Source organism: Hoplias malabaricus, chromosome 15, assembly GCF_029633855.1.
Source record: "Hoplias malabaricus isolate fHopMal1 chromosome 15, fHopMal1.hap1, whole genome shotgun sequence".
Classification (NCBI taxonomy): Eukaryota; Metazoa; Chordata; class Actinopteri; order Characiformes; family Erythrinidae; genus Hoplias; species Hoplias malabaricus.
The window spans coordinates 16221464-16240089 of record NC_089814.1 but is presented as its reverse complement, the minus strand read 5'-3'; the positions used below and the strand labels follow the sequence as shown (position 1 = coordinate 16240089).

The window sequence follows — 18626 nt, the reverse complement described above, 5'->3', positions numbered from 1 at the left end:
AGAGGAAATGTGAATAATTATTAATAATAACAATGATTATTAATACTGATATTTATAAACAAGAAGTCAAAATGTTCTAACACTATACAGTTCAAGCAAAAGAACTATCTGTTTAAATATTATGAAAGAGGAAATTATATCAGAGCTATTCAGCGTGTAAATGCGTTATATTCTTCAAAAGCGGAATCCCAAAGCCGAATACACACGCTTCCTGCACACAGAGTCGTGAAACAACGTCCAGGGCACTGAGTTGTCACTCAAAAACTCATTAGCCAATGGGAAGGCACCACTGAGAAGTCCCGCCCACGCGAGAGCTTTGTGCCAAAACTGCTCGCAAAACTCGGGGATCAGGCGCAGAACTCAGAGCTCACGAACTAAAACCATGGAGCACAAAGGTCAGAGCTGGATATTTTGTTTGAAAATTATAAGTTTTACGTTTGAGATGAATTTTTTTTGTGCGATTCTTTTTGGCACAAATCTGATTCCATAGAAAACGGGCCGTGTCCTTTTCCCGTGCTTAAAAATGTCTCACAAGTGGTCTAACTGTCCATTAGCCACATTTTGGCGGCATTTTAGGCACGAAAACTAGATTTGTTTTCGCCGTATTGCTGAATCAGCGTGGCTCTCTCTCTCTCTCCTTGCTCACCCCACAGCTCTTAGCCCCGCCCACTCCTAGACTCTTAATTGATAGGCAGCATCCAATCGCCGAGCACAGACAACAAATAAAAATATCTCGACAGAAATCAGTGAAAAGTAAGATGTGAGAACATGAGCTGTTACACCAAATAACATGAACTTTCTAGAATTTACTGTACAAATTATACATTTTAAAACAACTTTAATAACGGGGAAATTCAACCAGGTTACACGTGTGTTACATTGTGCTGCGGTGTGTAATTAAACAACAGGCTTCTCAGTCATTTCTGGATCTCTACATTAAACGTCAGGCTAAAGACAGTTACTTAATATTTTATATATTTACTATTCAGCTGAAATAATTTCTCCATTAAATTTGTATTTATTTCCATATAAGAACATATTACAGATCATTTATTATCATCATTATTTATTATCTTTTTTTTAATCAAGCGCCAGTTAAAGCTAATTAGAATGTACTTTGAAATATTACCACCTTTGAATTTGCAGCACTGAATTGTTTTGCACTGAAATTTTGAATCTGAATTTTGTTGCTTTTGAATTTAAGTCTTCAGATTTCCACCTCTGAATATTTTGCTTCACAATTATGAATCTGAATATAATTGCTCTTGAATTGAACTCGTGAATTTTCAAGAACACGTTTTCACTGTTATTATTCAAGGTTAATGAATTCAGATAAAAAAAAAATTAAAAAAATATAATTTGTAGTTGCTCAAATTCGACAGATGAAATTCAGATGCCAAAATACGAGTGAAAAACTTCAGATACACATCCGGGATACAAAGGATAAGCAATTGATTCATTTGGATTTTCTCTTTCACTTTAAAATGCTGCACTAGTTTCATTCTGTCGCCGCTAGATGGTGAAATAAAAACACATCTTCCATACCGTGGAAAAACTACACGTTTAGCTTCCTTCCGTGGATATTATCTCTTTATTTTCAGAGTGTCTCAGAAATCTGAAAGACTCACTGAAGATACAATATAACAGACTATTGATATCCTGAATATGAAGACATTTTACTGTGGATGTCATGAAGTGTGGGGATACAGTCGTGTGAAGGTAGGACACCCCATGAAAGCCTTTGTGTTTTTAAACATATTTAAACATATGTACATTTGACTTTCATTTGAACAGCACTGAGAGATAGAGCTTATGCAAATAAAATTGAAGAAATTACTTATAAACATAGGTTGAACAATGTAATTGTCATTGACAGAGGATTTGGCAAATTTTTCATGGGCGCAACCCACACACTCAGCTCTACTGCTCCTCCCACAAACGCATGTTCCTTACAAATGTGGCACCATTGAAAAGGGAAATTAACAGGTTTTCAATGATATAAGATTTATTGCCAAGAAGCATTGTTACAACAAGTAAATAATCTACAAACACAAATTTCTATATAAATGTTTACAATACTAGAAATAACCAGACATTGTTAATATACACACACCAACATTCAGTGTTTAAACAAACACAACTTTATGAATTAAACTCTGCACTTTGGGATATTATATTTGTACTACACCTTCTGTAAAATCAATTTCAGATTCTTGATACTCTAACATTTAAAAAATAAAAATGCCATAGGACACATACTCCACAGTTCATGTTTCCACATATTCTCTCATTATCACATGCTATATTCACAGGACCATGACAAAAATCTCCACAGTAAAATGTCTTCATCTTCAGGATATCAATAGTCTGTTATATTGTATCTTCAGTGAGTCTTTCAGATTTCTGAGACACTTTGAAAATAAAGAGATAATATCCGCGGAAGGAAGCTAAACGTGTAGTTTTTCCACGGTATGGAAGATGTGTTTTTATTTCACCATCTAGCGGCGACAGAATGAAACTAGTGCAGAATTTTAAAGAGTAAGAGAAAATCCAAATGAATCATTTGCTTATTCTTTGTATCCCGGATGTGTATCTGAATTTTTTGTAACTCGTATTTTGGCATCTGAATTTTATCTGTCGAATTTGAGCCACTACGAAATATATTGTTTGATTTTTTTTATCTGAATTTATTAACCTTAAATAATAACAGAGAAAAAAAGAGTCTTGAAAATTCACGGGTTCTATTCAAGAGCAATTATATTCAGATGCATAATTGTGAAGCAAAATATTCAGAGGTGGAAATCTGAAGACTTAAGCATTCAAAAGCAACAAAATTCAGATGCATAATTTCAGTGCAAAAAAAAAAAATAATAATTCAGTGCTGCAAATTCAAAAGGTGGTAATATTTCAAAGTCTGATGAGACAGATTTGCTTCTATAGTATTCTTTTAAGTGTAAAACTTTAACTTGACTGGGCTTTGGTGGAGCTGCTGTCTTTACAAAAATATTTTTTGTGAACAACTATTTACTGATTATATGCAGGTATCTGTAAAATACACAGTCATAACGTCTGGTAAGAACATAAACATCAATTCAGTCTGCCCTAAATACTGCCGTGTTTAATGCATGAACATTTTAACAGGCTTTTTCAGTAGTCTTACTTTACGTTCATTAATAATCAGGTTCCTCTGCTGCATAATGCTATTTCCACTGGTGCATCAGTAGCTTTTCAGTGTGATTAATTAAATATTGTAAAGGGGCATTCAATTAAAGTTTTTTCATTATTTTTGTCTTGAAATGACTCTCGCAGTCAGTAGCTAAACACACCAGTGGTCATCAACAAGTCAATAGCGATCGACAGGTCGGTCTCCAAGACTGTGATGAATCATTGCAGCTTCAGTTATGGCATTTATAGCGTCATTCTCTATCCGACCGCAGTGGTTCGCTGGCTAGTTGAGCAGGGACATATACAGCTGCGATCACACTGTATTTGTGTCTGACACGTGAATTCACACTGTTGGAAAACAGATTTACAGTGAAAACATTTAAAATTGTGGGTCTGAGCATGTGCAGAGTTGCTGTAGTATAGGAAGTAAAACTTTACAAAGCAATTGCAGACACAAGCACCACCACAGCCAATATTCAGCTTTTCATTAAAAGAAGTAAGTTAACAGTTTTATTCTATGTTATGGAGGCTATGGGGACATATACAGATTTGTTATTTTAAACATTTTGCATTGGTAGAGCTTTCATTTGTTCTGGTTTCAAAAGGTGAACTTAACGTACGTAAAAAGGTTGGAGACCACTGCACTACACCCTCTCCCCGCATACACCGTGTGTGTATTCAGTCAAGAAAGCAATACAGACCCATAGCCAACGGAGTCAAAAGATGTGGGGGGATCAAATCATACACTGACAGGGAGCTCTAAAGCACCACTGGTTAACTTTTTTTCCTCTATCTGTTTTATCATGATAATTAGTTACTTTTAATTATTTTATGTAGGTAACAGTCTATTTCACTATTACTACAGTTGTGTTCAAAATGATTCCAGTCCAATATGACTAACCAGATAATCACTGTTTTTGGTATAAATTATATTACCACATGACAAACAATGTAACAGTTGGTGCAGTAGATTCTTAGAAAAGCAACAGACTCAGCATTCGTGATATCATGCTCTTGAGTCTGTGCATTTGCATAATTAATTGAAAGGGGTGTGTTCAAAATAATAGCAGCGTGGAGTTCAATTAGTGAGGTCAATCATTCTGTGAGGAAACAGATGTGAATCAGGTGTCCCTTATTTAAGGGTGAAGCCAGCACATGATCTACATGCATTTCTCCTTGAAAGCTTGAGAAAAATGGGTCGATCGAGACATTGTTCAGAAGAACAGCGAGCTTTGATTTAAAAGTTGATTGGAGAGTGTAAAACTTACAAAGAAGTGCAGACAATAATAGGCTGTTCAGCCAAAATGATCTCCAATGCTTTAAAATGGAGAGGAAAACCAGAGAGACATGGAAGAAAACGGAAGACTACCATTCGAATGGATCGAAGAATAGTCAGAATGGCAAAGACAATTATCAGCTGAAGGATGATCAAAGACAGTCTCAGGTTACCTGTGAGTACTGTGACAGTTAGAAGACGCCTGTGTGAAGCTAATCTATTAGAAAGAAGTCCCCGCAAAATCCCATCGTTAAAAAAACAACAAAGAAAGACATGTACTGAAGCGGATACAATTTGCCAAAGAACACATCAACTGGCCTAAAGAGAAATGGAGAAACATATTGTAGACTGATGAAAGTAAAATTGTTCTTTTTGGGTCCAAGGGCCGCAGACAGTTCGTCAGACGACCCCCAAACTCTGAATTCAAGCCACAGTACCCTCTGAAGACAGTGAAGCATGGTGGTGCAAGCATCATCATATGGGCATGTTTCTCTTACTATGGTGCTGGGCCTATTTACCGCGTACCAGGGATCATGGACCAGTTTGCATATATCAGAATACTTGAGCAGGTCATGTTGCCTTACGCTGAAGAGGAAATGCCCTTGAAATGGCTGTTTCAACAAGACAACGACCCTAAACACACTAGTAAACGAGCAAAATCTTGGTTCCAGTCCAACAAAATTCAGGTTATGGAGCGGCCCTTAATCTGATAGAAAACTTGTGGGGTGACATCAAAGATGCAGTTTCTGAGGCAAAACCAAGAAATGCAAATGAATTGTGGGATGTAGTCAAAGCATCCTGGACTGGAATACCAATTGACACGTGCCAGAAGTTGGTTGACTCTATGCAACACAGAAAAACTCTTCATGTGTTGATTTGGAAAACAGTATGCAATGTTCTCAATTCATGGAAATAAAAACTACTATTAAGATTTTGTGCTTAAGTAATGTTTTTGAACACACTGCTATTATTTTGAACACAAATGTACATAAGAAACATTTATCCAGGTAACAAAGGTTTTAATTCAGTATTGTAAAATGACAAACACAAAATATAATAAGAAAAAACAAAACAATTTGGTGTAAGCAATAGTTAGCTGCTGGGATGTATACGTCCAAAACTGGGGCAGAGTAGGGGCTCAGCCGAAGATGGCAAATAGGTTCAGAGCATGTCCTTGGTCTCTAAAGGCAGCTCCATGTGCAGCTTCAGCACAAGGTGTGCACCAAAGTATGGCTCGGAATGTTGGCTTCAGAATGTTTTGGTTCAAAGCTTCGGTCCAGAGCTTCACTTTGTGTTTGGTTTCAAATGTTCAGAGCTCAGTCTTGATCCTGACACGATCAACACAGTTCACCTGAGATTTCTCTCTCAACGTTTCTCTGATTTACTTCAACGATGACCTTCTTCAGACCGACGTTTCTCCAGCCTAGGATTGAGGACCGTCGCTTCATCGAGGGACCGACTGTTTTCTTCAGTCACGGTATGAACAAACTCATTTCTGTTCATGTCGACTGAAATGTTTTGTTAAAACTGAAAAGATAAAAACATCCTTATTACTAGAAACTTAGAAGTAGTTTAACTGTTACACGACGCAGTTTAAGGCCTTAAGTCAACTGAGAAAGATTTAAAGGGTACAACAGTGGTTTTTAAAAAGATTTTTTTATTAATGCACAGGTTATGAATAAATATTTAAAAAATAACAAATTTAAGTATCACTGCTTTGTGGCCATTGAGAGCAGTCTGTACTCAAACCTGCTATAACTGTTCCTAGACCTGCCTTCTGCCTCAGCTGGGGTCCACTTTATGGCAGTCCAGCCAGTTTTCCATCGTTATGGCCCGGAGACACACATCTATCCAGGTTTCCTCCGTCCTGTTGGTGGGTTTCACAGCAGTTTTTCACCTCATTTTAATTATATCTGTTACCTGTCTGATCACTAAAGGTTTTATTGCTTAAAGTTTACGTATTGTCTATAAATCGGCCCAGCCGTAGCACAGAGTCTCTTTGTGGCACCAGCAGATATTCATTTTAACGCCCCAACGTCTGCAGGTACGGACAGGTGTAACTGAGAGTAACTGTAAGTTTAAACTGTACAAACTGTTTCACACACACCTCTAGCAGACGAACTGAAAGCTGAGTGAAGCATTCACTGGCTACTTTGAAATTTGCAGGTATGCTCTACACCCCCTGTGCAGCTGGCTGGCTGCCCCTTCAACATCCCTCAGCTGTTAACATCTGGCAGCAGCAGCTCTTCAGCCGGTGTCTCCCCCAGCAGCACTGCAGTCAGCTCTTCAGCGTGGAGACAGGGAGGAAGAGGAACAGGGGGCTCTCTGAGGACGAAGAGGTATTCTCTGTGTTTGAACCCCCTTGCAGGAGACCCCGCCTCAGCTCCTCGGAAGACTCCACCACCTCTGACGCAGCTGTGGATGAGGAGGAAGACCTGCTCCTTCCTGACGAGGTTGTAGAGCTGTTGGATGAGGAACCAGGAATTTGGGAGCTGGCAGAAGAAATCATCAGTCTTCTGGATGAAGTTCCTGGTATCTGGGAAGAGGGCTTCTCTGCAGCTATTTGAATTCTTTCTACATTTTGTAAATATGTAAATATTGTGTAGATTTCTACATTTAGATTTAGTTAAGTTTCCTTTTAAGTAGGTAAGTATGATTGATGAATGTATTCCATTTTACCATCATTGTAATTTTGACACAATGTAAATGGATATTTCAGTAATAATAATTATTCCCTCCTTGTTTCTACACTCACTGTCCATTCTCTCAGCTCCACTGACCACACAGGAGCACTTTGTAGTTCTACAATTACAGACTGTAGTTCACCCGTTACTCTGCATACTTTGTTTGCCCCTTTCACATGATTGTTCAATGGTCAGGACTCCTGCAAGACAACACCAGGGCATAGAGCACTCCTGAAACACCAGAGCACTCCTGCTGGACACCATACTCCTCGCAGAAAGCAGGAGTCCTTCATCAGTGGACACAAGACACTGCCCAAAGGAAGCTGTTTGCGTTTGGTTTGGGGTTTATCTTCAGTCCAGCAGTGACGATGAGGGCTTTAAAAACTCCAGCAGCCCTGCTGTGTCTGATCCACACTAACACACCACCGCTATGTCAGTGTCGCTGCAGCACTGAGAATGCTCTGGTGTGGTCCTGCGGGAGCCATGACCGTTGTAGAATCAGGTGAAAGGGGCAAACAAAGTATGCAGAGCAACACATGGACTACAGTCTGTAATTGTAGAACTACAAAGTGCTCCTGTGTGGTCAGTGGAGCTGAGAGAATGGACAGTGAGTGTAGAAAACAACAGGAGGTCATAATGTTCTGATTAGACCTCTGATATGATTATTACTGAAATGAATAAATAAATAGGTTTAATGTTTGTCTTCACACAGGTCTTTGTAAGTATTTCATTAGTGTAAATAATCCTCTAAATAATCCGGTGTCGACCCGAGGAGGACGGGTTCCCCCTATGAGTCTTGGTTCCTTCCAAGGTTTCTTCCTCATGAGCTGAGGGAGTTTTTCCTTGCCACTGTCGCCTTTGGCTTGCTCATAGGAGGCTTGGACCCGGACAACTTTCTGTTGGTGAAAAGCGCTATAGAAATAACATTTCAGTGATTGATAATTGTGGTATTACATTTATAAGTTTCCTTTCTGAGTTTCTGCATTTAGATTTAATTATGTAAGCTTCTTTTCAGGTATTTTAATATATCATTAACTCGGTTAAGTTTCCTTTTAAAGTTTTTCATTTAGATTTAGGTTAAGGTTAAGTTCTATTTAATTAAAATTACTTTAGACTTTTATTCTGTCTGGTCTCTCCTTTATTTCTTATGTGTAACACTCTGCCTAATTACCCATGAAATTAAGGCAGAGCCCTGGGTCCCAATGACAAGGGTACTGTACAGTGTATTTTTAAAATTTGTTTTATATAAATGAAGTAGACTTGGGGTGGCACAGTGGCACAGTAGGTAGTGTCGCAGTGTCTGCAGATTGTGGGTTCGATTCCCGCTCCGGGTGACTGTCTGTGAGAAGTTGGTGTGTTCTCCCCGTGTCCGTGTGGGTTTCCTCCGGGTGCTCCGGTTTCCTCCCACAGTCCAAAAACACACGTTCGTAGGTGGATTGGTGACTCAAAAGTGTCTGTAGGTGTGAGTGTGTGTCTGTGTTGCTCTGTTAAGGACTAGCGCCCCCTCCAGGGTGTATTCCCGCCTTGCGCCCAATGATTCCAGGTGGGCTCTGGACTCACCGCGACTCTGAACTGGATAAGCAGTTACAGATAATGAATGAGTGAATGAATGAAGATTACTGGTTGCTCTTTGTAACATACACTCAATAATCTGCATCATAAACGACTGAGTTGATAGTTGTAACCTAGAAACCCAGCACTATTTAGCCTCTTATTTCGCTCGTTGGCGTCACTCATTGTTATATCCGTCAATATATCTTAAGTACTACAGGTCCAAAGTCGACAGTCAATGTACCAAATTAAAGCTTAAATCATTTTATATATAATCTCACTCGATAGATAAGTATTTTTGCTGTTATTGGAAATTGTTATGAAAAAATGTTAGTGACAGAACAGATTTTCAGATTTTTCACGGCACCATATTTGAGTAATGTGTACATATCATACACCAATCTAACGGTCAGACACAGGATCACGAAGATGTACACTAAAATGTAGGACTAAGGAATTAAAGCCAAAAAAACAAGATATTCCAAACTTCCTCATCGATGACAAAACCGCTGCCTCTCGAAGCCTGAAGAGCCCATAAGCGGCTCACACACAAAGTTAGCACAGCAGCGCTTAGCTTAGATAGTCCCCTTCAAAACGAGACTAAATCTGAGTCACAATTCTCCGTCAAACCGTTCGTGAGTAATCCTCATGCTTGTGTCAAGAGTACTGGCCAAAAAAAAAAAAAAACTTGAAAACAATAGTACACATTTTCAAAAAATAATTAAAATATGATCCCCGTGGACCCATGTCACTGCAGCTTAGCTTAGGCGCTCAACAACGACATGTCAATCAAATCTGTAGACCAATCAGGGGCAGAGTTATGGCGATGTGCACCCACCAAGGAGGTGGGACAAACACGCAGCAGGGCTCATGTTTTCAACGCCTAACAGACCCAGACACCGCGAGAGAGACTCAAACGGTTCTGTTTGACAGCCACAAGCTCCACAAACAATAATCAAGTCAATAAACATGTTTCAAAGCTTAGATGTGTTTTACTAGTTACATTTCCCCCATTGAGGGCATTTAAATGCAGTAGGGGTCTGGGGGAGGTTGCCTTGCTCTACAGCCAATCAGAGTGCAGCTCTCGCCTTTTAACACATCAGTCATTTAAAGGAACACTACCCAGTGAGAAACAAGTGTAAAACATCAGAAATAAACTCAGTACATCAGAATAAAACACACCATAACTAAGGGTTTTTAGTGTTTGGTGAGGGGTAAACGGCCACTTGGTGAGGGACAGGAGACGAGTTTCTCATAGAAAGTAAGATTGGAGATTTTTTGTAAAGGCCCTGTGAACAGAGCATGTGATATGACAGAATGTGGAAACATGAACTGTGGGGATACAGTCGTGTGAAAGTTAGGACATCCCATGAAATCCTTTGTGTTTTTAAACATATTTACATTTGACTTTCATTTGAACAGCACTGAGAGATAGAGCTTATGCAAATAAAATTGAAGAAATTACTTATAAACCTAGGTTGTACAATGTAATTGTCATTGACAGAGAGGATTTGGCAAATTTTTCATGGGCGCAACCCACACACTCAGCTCTACTGCTCCTCCCACAAACGCATCATCATCATTTTCTTTTCCGCTTCTCCATTTCAGGGTCGCGGTGGCAACAGGGCGAGCAAAGAAGCCCAGACATCTCTGTCCCTTTGCAACATCCACCAATTCCTCCTAGGGGATCCCAAGGCGTTCCCAGGACAGCTGGGAGACATATTATCCCTCCAGCGTGTTCTGGGTCTACCCCGGGGCCTCCTTCGAGTTGGACATGCCTGGTATACCTCCAGTGAGAGGCGTCCAGGAGGCATCCTGATAAAATGCCCAAACCACCTCAAATGACTTCTCTCAATGCGAAGGAGCAGTGACTCTACTCCGAGCTCCTCCCTAGTCACTGAGCTCCTCACCCGAGCACAGAGAGTAAGCCCAGTGACCCGTCGGAGAAAGCTCATTTCGGCCGCTTGTATCCACTATCTTGTTCTTTCAGTCATTACCCAGAGCTCATGACCATAGGTGAGAGTGGGGACGTAGACTGACCGGTAAATTGAGAGCTTTGTTTTATGGTTCAGCTCTCTTCACCACAACGGTGCGGTACAGTGACCGCATTACTGCAGACACTGCACCTATCCTACGGTCAATCTCACCGTCCCTCATCCCATCACTCGTGAACAAGAACCCGAGATACTTGAACTCCTTCACTTGGGGCAGGTTCTCACCCCTTACCTGAAGGGAGCATGCCATCTGTTTCCGGGAGATAACCATGGCCTCAGACTTGGAGGTGCTGATCCGCATACCGACCGCTTCACACTCAGCTGCAAACTGCTCAAGTGAACGCTGGAGGCCTCCGTGCGAAGAAGCCAGAAGAACAACATCGTCAGCAAAAAGCAGAGATGCCGCCTCCTGAGCTCCTCGACGGAAGCCCTCCTGCCCCAGGCTACGCCACGCCACCCTGTCCATGAATATCAGGAACAGGAGTGGAGATAAGGCACAGCCCTGACGGAGTCCAATGCCCACACTGAACAAGCTTGACTTACTACCAAGGATGCAAAAACAACTCAAACTCTGAGAGTACAAGGACCGTACGGCTCACCAGAGCGACCCTGGCACCCCATACTCCCGGAGCACCTCCCACAGAATCTCTCGGGGAACATGGTCATATGCCTTCTCCAAATCCACAAAGCATGTGTAGAGTGGAGTAGCAAATTCCCACGCCCTCTCAATCATCTGTGCAAAGGTAAAGAGTTGGTCCATAGTTCCACAGCCAGGACGAAATCCGCATTGTTCCTCCAAAATCCTAAGTTCGACTATCGGACAGATTCTCCTTTCCAGCACCTTGGCATCGACTTTCCACGGGAGGCTGAGAAGTGTAATGCCACGATAATTGGCACACTTTCTCCGGTCCCCTTTTTTGAAAATAGGAATCACCACCCCGGTTTGCCAATCCAAAGGCACCGTTCCCGAGGTCCATGCAATATTGTATAGGCGTGTCATCCAAGACAGCCCCACAGTATCGAATGCCTTCAGTAACTCTGGGTGAATCTCATCCACTCCTGGAGCTTTGCCACTGCAAAGCTTTTTCACCACCTCAGTGACTTCAGCCAAGGAAATGGAATCTGACCCCCCAGACACTTCTGGCCCTACCTCCTGCACAGGAGGCATATCTCTCGGGTTAAGGAGTTCCTCAAAGTGCTCCTTCCAACGCCCAACAATTCGCTCAGTCGAGTTCAGAGTTTCACCATCCTTACTGAGCACAGCTTGGACAGTGTCCCCTCTCCCTCTCCTGAGCTGACGGAGTGTTTTGCAGAACCTCTTTGAGGCCATCCGGAAGTCATTCTCTATGGCCTCTCCAAACTCCTCCCATGCTCTGGATTTTGTTTCAGAAACTGCCACAGCTGCAGCCTTTTTCGCCTGCCGGTACCCATCCGCAGAATCGGAAGTTCCCCGAACTAGCCAATCTCAAAAAGCGTCCTTCTTCCGCTTGACAGCTTCCCTCACCCCCGCTTTCCACCAACGGGTTCTTGGGTTGCCGCCGTAACAGGCACCGACAAGCTTTTGACCACAGCTACATGCAGCCGCTTCCACGATGGAGGTCCGGTACAGTGTCCATTCACAGTACAGACTCCATTCCCCCTACCTCCTCCGGAACATGTGAGAAGTTCTCTCGGAGGTGAGAGTTGAAATCCATCCGGACAGAGTCATCTGCAAGCTTTTCCCAGCACACCCTCACTATACGTTTGGGTTTACCAGGTCTGTCCGGCAGCTTTCCCCGCCATCGGATCCAACTCACCACCAGATGGTGATCGGTTGACAGCTCAGCCCCTCTTTACCCGAGTGTCCAAAACATACTGCCTCAGGTCAGAAGACACAACCACAAAGTCAATCATTGAGTGCTCTGGTACCAAGTACACTTATGAGCAATCTTATGTTCGAACATGGTGTTCGTTATGGACAAACCATGGCTAGCACAGAAGTCCAACAACATCACACCACTCGGGTTTAGATCAGGCAGTCCGTTCCTCCCAATCACTCCTCTCCAGGTTTCCCAGTCATTGCCAACGTGAGCACTGAAGTCCCCCAGTAAAACAATAGAGTCAGTGCATGGAATCCCCTCTAGAACTCCCCTCACTGTCTCCAAGGAGGCCAAATACTCTGAGCTGCTGTTCGGTGCATACGCACACACAACAGTCAAAGTTTTCCTCTCTGCAAGCCGGAGCCGCATTAAGGCGACCCTCTCATTTACTGGGCTAAACTCCAGCTGTACAGGAGCCAGCCAGGGACTTGTGAGTATCCCCACACCCGCCCGGCGCCTCTCACCCTGTGCAACTCCTGAGTAGGAGAGAGACCAACCCCTATCGAGGAGTTTGGTTCCAGAGCCTACACTGTGTGTAGAGGTGAGCCCAACTATATCTAGCTGGTATCTCTCAACCTCACGCACCAGCTCTGGCTCTTTCCCCCCAGTGAGGTTATGTTCCACGTACCAACAACCACTGACAAGTTCCACGACGCCAGGGGCCCCTTCGCCCCGCTCTGTGCCCGATGGGCATAGCACCGCACCCCTACTCTGGATCTTGCGGGTGGTGAGCCCACATGATCCTCCCACGTTTCCGTTTCGGGCTGAGCCTGGCCGGGTTGTGTGGGCTGCCCGGCCACCAGGCGCTCGCCATCGGACAATACCCCCAGGCCTGGCTCCAGGGGTAGGTCCCGGTAACCCTTTCCCGGGCAGGGTACACTGAATTTTAATGGATGTACTCATAGGAATGCTTTTGGATTATGTTTGTCTGGATCTTCACTCCAGACCTGTTCGCCATGGGAGACCCTACTGGGAGCTAACAGCTCCCAACGACATAGCCCTGGAGGTCATGAGACCACACAAGCCCTTCCGCCACGACAAGGCCCTGATCCACAAACACATGTCCCTTACAAATGTGGCACCATTGAAAAGGGAAATTAACAGGTTTTCAATGATATAAGATTTATTGCCAAGAAGCATTGTCACAACAAGTAAATAATCTACAAACACAAATTTCTATATAAATGTTTATAATACTAGAAATAACCAGACATTGTTAATATACACACACCAACATTCAATGTTTAAACAAACACAACTTTATGAATTAAACTCTGCACTTTGGGATATTATATTTGTACTACACCTTCTGTAAAATCAATTTCAGATTCTTGATACTCTAACATTTAAAAAATAAAAATGCCATAGGACATTTACTTCAAAGTTCATGTTTCCACATATTCTCTCATTATCACATGCTATATTCATAGGACCATGACAAAAATTTCCACAGTAAAATATCTTCATCTTCAGGATATTAATAGTCTGTTATATTGTGTCGTCTTTCAGATTTCTGAGACATTTTGAAAATAAAGAGATAATATCCGCGGAAGGAAGCTAAACGTGTATTTTTCCACGGTATGGAGGTTTTGTTTGTATTTTGTAATTTTGTTGTATTTTGTATCTAGCGGCGACAGAATGAAACTAGTGCAGCATTTTAAAGTGAAAGAGAAAATCCAAATGAATCATTTGCTTATTCTTTGTATCCCGGATGTGTATCTGAATTTTTTGTAACTCGTATTTTGGCATCTGAATTTCATCTGTCGAATTTGAGCCACTACGAAATATATTGTTTGATTTTTTTTATCTGAATTTATTAACCTTAAATAATAACAGACAAAAAAAGAGTCTTGAAAATTCACGGGTTCTATTCAAGAGCAATTATATTCAGATGTATAATTGTGAAGCTAAATATTCAGAGGTGGAAATCTGAAGACTTAAATTCAAAAGCAACAAAATTCAGATGCATAATTTCAGTTAAAAAAAAAAAATACTTCAGTGCTGCAAATTCAAAAGGTGGTAATATTTCAAAGTCTGATGAGACAGATTTGCTTCTATAGTATTCTTTTAAGTGTAAAACTTTAACTTGACTGGGCTTTGGTGGAGCTGCTGTCTTTACAAAAATATTTTTTGTGAACAACTATTTACTGATTATATACAGGTATCTGTAAAATACAAAGTCATAACGTCTGGTAAGAACATAAAACATCAATTCAGTCTGCCATAGATACTGCCGTGTTTAATGCATGAACATTTTAACAGGCTTTTTCAGTAGTCTTACTTTACGTTCATTAATAATCAGGTTTCCTCTGCTGCATAATGCTATTTCCACTGGTGGATCAGTAGCTTTTCAGTGTGATTAATGGAATATTGTAAAGGGGCATTCAATTAAAGTTTTTTCATTATTTTTGTCTTGAAATGACTCTCGCAGTCAGTAACTAAACACACCAGTGGTCATCAACAAGTCAATAGCGATCGACAGGTCGGTCTCCAAGACTGTGATGAATCATTGCGGCTTCAGTTATGGCATTTATAGCGTCATTCTCTATCCGACCGCAGTGGTTCGCTGGCTAGTTGAGCAGGGACATATAAAGTTGCGATCACACTGTGTTTGTGTCTGCGAGTTCTGACACGTGAATTCACACTGTTGGAAAACAGATTTACAGTGAAAACATTTAAAATTGTGGGTCTGAGCATGTGCAGAGTTGCTGTACTATAGGTAGTAAAACTTTACAAAGCAATTGCAGACACAAGCATCACCACAGCCAATATTCAGCTTTTCATTAAAAGAAGTAAGTTAACAGTTTTATTCTATGTTATGGAGGCTATGGGGACATATACACATTTGATATTTTAAACAGCCTAAGCCTGGCATTTACATTGGTAGAGCTTTCATTTGTTCTGGTTTCAAAAGGTGAACTTAACGTACGTAAAAAGGTTGGAGACCACTGCACTACACCCTCTCCCCGCATACACCGTGTGTGTATTCAGTCAAGAAAGCAATACAGACCCATAGCCAACGGAGTCAAAAGATGTGGGGGGATCAAATCATACACTGACAGGGAGCTCTAAAGCACCACTGGTTAACTTTTTTTCCTCTATCTGTTTTATCATGATAATTAGTTACTTTTAATTATTTTATGTAGGTAACAGTCTATTTCACTATTACTACAGTTGTGTTCAAAATGATTCCAGTCCAATATGACTAACCAGATAATCACTGTTTTTGGTATAAATTATATTACCACATGACAAACAATGTAACAGTTGGTGCAGTAGATTCTTAGAAAAGCAACAGACTCAGCATTCGTGATATCATGCTCTTGAGTCTGTGCATTTGCATAATTAATTGAAAGGGGTGTGTTCAAAATAATAGCAGCGTGGAGTTCAATTAGTGAGGTCAATCATTCTGTGAGGAAACAGATGTGAATCTGGTGTCCCTTATTTAAGGGTGAAGCCAGCACATGATCTACATGCATTTCTCCTTGAAAGCTTGAGAACAATGGGTCGATCGAGACATTGTTCAGAAGAACAGCAAGCTTTGATTTAAAAGTTGATTGGAGAGGGTAAAACTTACAAAGAAGTGCAGACAATAATAGGCTGTTCAGCCAAAATGATCTCCAATGCTTTAAAATGGAGAGGAAAACCAGAGAGACGTGGAAGAAAACGGAAGACTACCATTCGAATGGATCGAAGAATAGTCAGAATGGCAAAGACAATGATCAGCTGAAGGATGATCAAAGACAGTCTCAGGTTACCTGTGAGTAATGTGACAGTTAGAAGACACCTGTGTGAAGCTAATCTATTAGAAAGAAGTCCCCGCAAAATCCCATCGTTAAAAAAACAACAAAAAAAAGACATGTACTGAAGCGGATACAATTTGCCAAAGAACACATCAACTGGCCTAAAGAGAAATGGAGAAACATATTGTAGACTGATGAAAGTAAAATTGTTCTTTTTGGGTCCAAGGGCCGCAGACAGTTCGTCAGATGACCCCCAAACTCTGAATTCAAGCCACAGTACCCTCTGAAGACAGTGAAGCATGGTGGTGCAAGCATCATCATATGGGCATGTTTCTCTTACTATGGTGCTGGGCCTATTTACCGCGTACCAGGGATCATGGACCAGTTTGCATATATCAGAATACTTGAGCAGGTCATGTTGCCTTACGCTGAAGAGGAAATGCCCTTGAAATGGCTGTTTCAACAAGACAACGACCCTAAACACACTAGTAAACGAGCAAAATCTTGGTTCCAGTCCAACAAAATTCAGGTTATGGAGCGGCCCTTAATCTGATAGAAAACTTGTGGGGTGACATCAAAGATGCAGTTTCTGAGGCAAAACCAAGAAATGCAAATGAATTGTGGGATGTAGTCAAAGCATCCTGGACTGGAATACCAATTGACACGTGCCAGAAGTTGGTTGACTCTATGCAACACAGAAAAACTCTTCATGTGTTGATTTGGAAAACAGTATGCAATGTTCTCAATTCATGGAAATAAAAACTACTATTAAGATTTTGTGCTTAAGTAATGTTTTTGAACACACTGCTATTATTTTGAACACAAATGTACATAAGAAACATTTATCCAGGTAACAAAGGTTTTAATTCAGTATTGTAAAATGACAAACACAAAATATAATAAGAAAAAACAAAACAATTTGGTGTAAGCAATAGTTAGCTGCTGGGATGTATACGTCCAAAACTGGGGCAGAGTAGGGGCTCAGCCGAAGATGGCAAATAGGTTCAGAGCGTGTCCTTGGTCTCTAAAGGCAGCTCCATGTGCAGCTTCAGCACAAGGTGTGCACCAAAGTATGGCTCGGAATGTTGGCTTCAGAATGTTTTGGTTCAAAGCTTCGGTCCAGAGCTTCACTTTGTGTTTGGTTTCAAATGTTCAGAGCTCAGTCTTGATCCTGACACGATCAACACAGTTCACCTGAGATTTCTCTCTCAACGTTTCTCTGATTTACTTCAACGATGACCTTCTTCAGACCGACGTTTCTCCAGCCTAGGATTGAGGACCGTCGCTTCATCGAGGGACCGACTGTTTTCTTCAGTCACGGTATGAACAAACTCATTTCTGTTCATGTCGACTGAAATGTTTTGTTAAAACTGAAAAGATAAAAACATCCTTATTACTAGAAACTTAGAAGTAGTTTAACTGTTACACGACGCAGTTTAAGGCCTTAAGTCAACTGAGAAAGATTTAAAGGGTACAACAGTGGTTTTTAAAAAGATTTTTTTATTAATGCACAGGTTATGAATAAATATTTAAAAAATAACAAATTTAAGTATCACTGCTTTGTGGCCATTGAGAGCAGTCTGTACTCAAACCTGCTATAACTGTTCCTAGACCTGCCTTCTGCCTCAGCTGGGGTCCACTTTATGGCAGTCCAGCCAGTTTTCCATCGTTATGGCCCGGAGACACACATCTATCCAGGTTTCCTCCGTCCTGTTGGTGGGTTTCACAGCAGTTTTTCACCTCATTTTAATTATATCTGTTACCTGTCTGATCACTAAAGGTTTTATTGCTTAAAGTTTACGTATTGTCTATAAATTGTTTATTTTCGGCCCAGCCGTAGCACTGTCTCTTTGTGGCACCAGCAGATATTCATTTTAACGCCCCAACGTCTGCAGGTACGGACAGGTGTAACTGAGAGTAACTGTAAGTTTAAACTGTACAAACTGTTTCACACACACCTCTAGCAGACGAACTGAAAGCTGAGTGAAGCATTCACTGGCTACTTTGAAATTTGCAGGTATGCTCTACACCCCCTGTGCAGCTGGCTGGCTGCCCCTTCAACATCCCTCAGCTGTTAACATCTGGCAGCAGCAGCTCTTCAGCCGGTGTCTCCCCCAGCAGCACTGCAGTCAGCTCTTCAGCGTGGAGACAGGGAGGAAGAGGAACAGGGGGCTCTCTGAGGACGAAGAGGTATTCTCTGTGTTTGAACCCCCTTGCAGGAGACCCCGCCTCAGCTCCTCGGAAGACTCCACCACCTCTGACGCAGCTGTGGATGAGGAGGAAGACCTGCTCCTTCCTGACGAGGTTGTAGAGCTGTTGGATGAGGAACCAGGAATTTGGGAGCTGGCAGAAGA

At 41.6% G+C, this 18626-nt stretch overlaps 1 protein-coding gene across 4 annotated transcripts; it reads left to right on the top strand.

Moving 5' to 3' along the window:
- Nucleotides 1-334: 334 nt before the first annotated feature.
- On the top strand, nucleotides 335-7210 carry LOC136667937 (uncharacterized). 4 transcript variants are annotated; one of them, XM_066645114.1, is made up of 5 exons: nucleotides 335-395; nucleotides 5848-5918; nucleotides 6210-6314; nucleotides 6423-6485; nucleotides 6608-7210. In XM_066645114.1, the coding sequence occupies exons 3-5, from the start codon at nucleotides 6242-6244 to the stop codon at nucleotides 7006-7008; spliced, it is 537 nt and encodes a 178-aa protein (XP_066501211.1). In that variant the 5' UTR covers nucleotides 335-395; nucleotides 5848-5918; nucleotides 6210-6241; the 3' UTR covers nucleotides 7009-7210. The 4 variants fall into 4 exon arrangements, with proteins under 4 accessions (XP_066501211.1, XP_066501212.1, XP_066501209.1 ...); XM_066645115.1 differs by lacking the exon at nucleotides 335-395 and adding an exon at nucleotides 3902-3998; XM_066645112.1 differs by lacking the exon at nucleotides 335-395 and having other exon boundaries at nucleotides 5615-5918.
- The last annotated feature ends 11416 nt before the right edge of the window (nucleotides 7211-18626 follow it).